The following is a 4,403-nucleotide window of genomic DNA, read 5'->3' on the forward strand; positions in this document are numbered from 1 at the left end:
AAAACAAACATGGTTTCAACAAAAAATTCATATAGTTTCAGCAAAACTGAAAAAGGGGGTTTTAGCAAAGAAAAAATCAATTCAGCAAAAAAAATCATGGCGTCGCCATCGTAGCAACCCCAACACCATCCTCACCGATTGCAGCAGGTCAAAAGGCTGGTTCCAGCAAAAATCATGTGTAGCAAAAAACATGGCACCCCCGCCGTCATGGCGCCCAGCATTATCCTCTCCTGTTGCAACAAATCGAGAAACTGATTCCAGCAAAAAACGAAAGTGTTTCCAACAAAAATCAAAAAAGAAGCAACTTACCGCAGCCCACCACCATCCTCGCCGGTTGAGGCAAATCCCCGCACAACGCACAGGTTGAAGCAAATCTCCATGCCGATTCCAGCATCTTTATCTCACTGGTTGCAACGCCTTACTTCGGACATCGCCGCCAGTCCGAGGATACAACAGGCTCCGCTGCAGGCCGGCCGCTACAGGGCCTCGCGTCCATGGGCGCGGCTCACCGCGGCCGCAGGCGCAGCTCGCCCCGGAGGCGTTTGGTGGAGCAGCCATGGCAGGGATAGAAGAAACAGAAGGTGGTGGTGGACATGGCCGGCCGGCATCGTGTCGCCGGTGGCAGAGGATCTCCAATCTCGTCGGCGGCGTGCGAGACGAGATGGAGCAGAGCGGAGGAGCGGAGGAGATGGGAGCGTCAGGGAGAACGGTGGACGGTCCCACTTGAGATGCGTACATGTGACGCCCGTGCGCGACCGGCGCAATTTTCAGCCGGTCCGCCGGATACAAGCGTTTACCTAAAGAAAAGGTAACCCCTAACAAAAGCTAAAAAAAAGAGAGGACTGCTCCTCACAGTCCACGCCAAATGTAATGGAGCCCAAACTAACCCAGTGCAGCATGTGTACCCCAGGCCCATTTGTCCAGTACCTATAGCCCAATGATACCCAGTCCACTACGGGTCTGCACCCACCCAAAGAGCCCTGCTATATAAAATCCCCCACCCCCACCTAGGGTTCCCCTTCTTCCTCCACAACCGCCGCCGCCGCAGCAAACCCTTGCGCGCTCGCCCTCCAACCCTCCGCCGCCGCCGCTCCACAGCCTCACCGCCGCCGTCGACATGGGTAACCCCCTCACCTCCATTCCCCTCTCGACCCCCTTTCATCGCCGTAGCTTACTCAGACCCTGACCCAAGCTCGCTGCTGTTTGCGCAGGTAAGGTGCACGGATCGCTGGCCCGTGCCGGGAAGGTGCGCGGCCAGACGCCCAAGGTCGCCAAGCAGGACAAGAAGAAGCAGCCCCGCGGCCGCGCCCACAAGAGGATCCAGTACAACCGTCGCTTCGTCACCGCCGTCGTCGGCTTCGGCAAGAAGCGCGGCCCCAACTCCTCCGAGAAGTAGGCGCGCGGCACCAACGCGCCATGAAAAAGGCTCTTCCTTTGCGCTAGTTTTCCTCTCGTTTGTTGTTACGCAAGAAGATGATGATGGAAGAGACTTCACTTACATTCGTACTCAAGTGTTAAAGTATGCAATGTTTTGCTTAGTTGAAGAATCTGAGATATTGGTGGTATGAGTATGCATGCATGTTATCCTTAGTTGAAGAATCTGAGATATTGTGGTACGAGTTCATGGCTTAAATTTCCTTGTTTGTTGTTGTTGCCCCTGATGTGCAACATATGCGGCTAGATTGTTTCTGCTTGTTTTTCTCTGGTTTTAGAGTGTGCTGCTGCGTATATGACCTGCCATTGCTGGATATTGCAACTGTGGTGTCCCTGTCGTTTAATTGATAAACACCCAATTTTGCGGTAGTAATGGTGATTGCCTGATCTATCATTCCTAGTTAGTGTGCTTTGCATGTCTGTACTATTTCTTTGACGGAGCAGTGAACCCCTGCTTTGGAAACTAGAAACTTGACTGGCATTCTAGCAATGTTCAATAGGATTGAATTGTTGTAGCACACTGATAGTTAAAGCTCGGTGCATTCTTCCAGTATGTGTTCTTCTCGACCTTATCATTTGCTGAAAAGGTGTTTGCAACATTTGCTTGATCTAAAATTAGGACCAGCGGGTTGTTGGCACCGTAACATATGTTAAAACAAGTGGTATAATTGCACACCACCCTTGATCTGCCAACATGTTTAGGTATTGCGTTGTAGAGATAACTGGTCCTTAGAACACTGGATGCAAAAAAAGTCGCTGTTGCTTAACTCTAGTCCTTCAACTTAGCGCTGAAGCTCCAGTGCTGCACGCATATTCTTTGAAGATATTGAGATAACCTAGGGCAGGCCTTTTGATTGTACTATCATTTAAGCTGTTCAGAGCGCTACTAGAATGCCAGCCCTGAACCTTTTTTAACACCTTCCATTATTTGATTTAGAAACTTGAAATTGACTGGCATTTTGGCATGTTAAATAGGATGGAATTTTTGCACTATATATCGGTAGTCTCTATTGGTTAAATGCTCGGCACATTATCTGTTTGATCGAAGATTGGAAGGCAGGAATGTAGACAAGTTTTGTGAGGGTGAACTTAAACCCAGTGATGTTTGTTTCTTAATAATAGTAGTGTATGAATCGTCCTTAGAATTAAGCCCTTAATCCCTGCTGTTCACTGAAAGATGCAGTGCTGCACATATATACTCCCCAGATATTTGAAAACCTACTGCAGGCTCACATGGTGTTGGGAACACTGGCACATATATACTCCCTCCGTAAACTAATATAAGAGCGTTTAGAATACTAAAGTAGGGATCTAAACGCTCCTATATTAGTTTACAGAGGGAGTACTCTTTATCTTGATCTTATTGGCCGTGTCATATGCGCTGCAATTCAATTCTTGCTGGGATGCTGCTTTCTTTTTGGTCTGTGATCAAGGCTGCTGTAATGTGTCTGATGCTAGTTCTAGAAGGCGGTGCTTGGCTGTGAAATGAATGATGTTGAAATTGGATATTTGCCTAGTGGGAGCGTCTAGTTGGTGTTTGTACTGATGATGTATAGGGGTTTCCGATCATCTCCGACGGATATGTCGTTTCTTGAGCTGCATTTCTCTTGTCGGCTAAAATTCCTCAGATGCGTGCGGTGCCTGGACCTTGCCAGAAGAGCGAAGAGGAATCAGGCAGGGCCCATCCAATGCTTTCCTTGCACAGCTCAGTCATCGGCGTCACCGCGCGCTTGCAGCGGGCACCAAGAAACTCAGCGACAGTTTCCCAGTGTTTTTTTTTTTTTGAATATTCGCAGGGAGAACTGTCAAATTCATTGATCAGAAGAGGTAATCCTCCAGAGGAGGAAAGCACATCAAAAGGCTAGTGCAAAAAGAAAAGAAAGAGAAGGATCATGCCGGCGCCACCTCAAACCCAAGCTCCTCCATTAACCGTGCACGCTATCGAAATCCATGATCGAGGTCTGTTGGGCCAAGTCGGTCAGTGTTGTCGCCCGTGGAGGGCTCTTTTCAGCTATCCGTAGCAGAGTATTCACTCTTCGTCCAGCTCCTCTGCACCCTCCGCCTAGCGCTTCATGCTAGCACGATAGGTCCATGTCCGACAACTTCATGCTCAACATCATGGCATTAACCTTCTTCTCTTGGACCTTGATCCTCTTGTGTTGCACCTCCATGAACTTGCCAAACCTCTCGGTCTTCTTTTTGTCTTCCATGTTATTGCGCTTGACACATGCCTCCTCGTTCGCCATGATGTCCTCGTATCCCTCTCATCTTGGCCGCAGTCCATTCTCAGTTTTCCTCCTCCGGTTTCGAGCCGGCCTTTTGTTGGAACACCATCTTCATGTTCCTCCTCCTCTGGTTCCGAGCCATCCTTTTGTTAGATCACCATCTTCATGTGCATTAGCAATGGTAGCGGTCTTGACTGAACTATTGCCAGCATTGAGCCACTTGCGGTGCGCATTCAATCTTAACGAACAATGCATGAAGAGCAAGTGATCTTGCTCCGTCTTAAATGAACAATGTGCACGGACAGATGACCTAGAATGAGAATACATGATCAACAGCTTGCATATCCGCCTATATGACCAACGTATAGAACATATCTGACCAATTGACCAACGAACATAAAGCAACAAAAAACTAACGAGCTCTTGGAGAGCCGCACGGCTTGGTCATCGGATTCGACACTTGTCGGTGGCCTCTTGTTGATTTGTCCAAATGGGCAGGCTTTGCCTCCGTTTTGGCTGGGTACTCCGGGGGTGTCGGGTTGCCTACGTGGTGATGTCCGGACACCCGCAATCCTCTCCAGCTTACTTTTGATTTACGGTATTTCAAATGTCCGGGCCGGACCGTGGACGTTCGATGTACAATGGTATATATGATCAAAAGTGTCCGGACCATGCGGTCTGAACATTTGTAGGCGTTTTGGTGAACGCCGTTGCGGTTGCCCTAATGCAACGCCGGGCTGTAGC

General features: G+C 49.0%; 1 protein-coding gene across 1 annotated transcript; it reads left to right on the forward strand.

Annotated features, from left to right (window-relative positions):
- Positions 1-1,017: 1,017 nt before the first annotated feature.
- On the forward strand, positions 1,018-1,655 carry LOC119337851 (40S ribosomal protein S30). The gene is made up of 2 exons (XM_037610082.1): positions 1,018-1,121; positions 1,212-1,655. Exons 1-2 carry the CDS (start codon positions 1,118-1,120, stop codon positions 1,394-1,396), a joined length of 189 nt encoding a protein of 62 aa, XP_037465979.1. The 5' UTR covers positions 1,018-1,117; the 3' UTR covers positions 1,397-1,655.
- Positions 1,656-4,403: the final 2,748 nt, after the last annotated feature.

The sequence above is a fragment of the Triticum dicoccoides genome, chromosome 7B (assembly GCF_002162155.2).
Source record: "Triticum dicoccoides isolate Atlit2015 ecotype Zavitan chromosome 7B, WEW_v2.0, whole genome shotgun sequence".
Taxonomy (NCBI): domain Eukaryota; kingdom Viridiplantae; phylum Streptophyta; class Magnoliopsida; order Poales; family Poaceae; genus Triticum; species Triticum dicoccoides.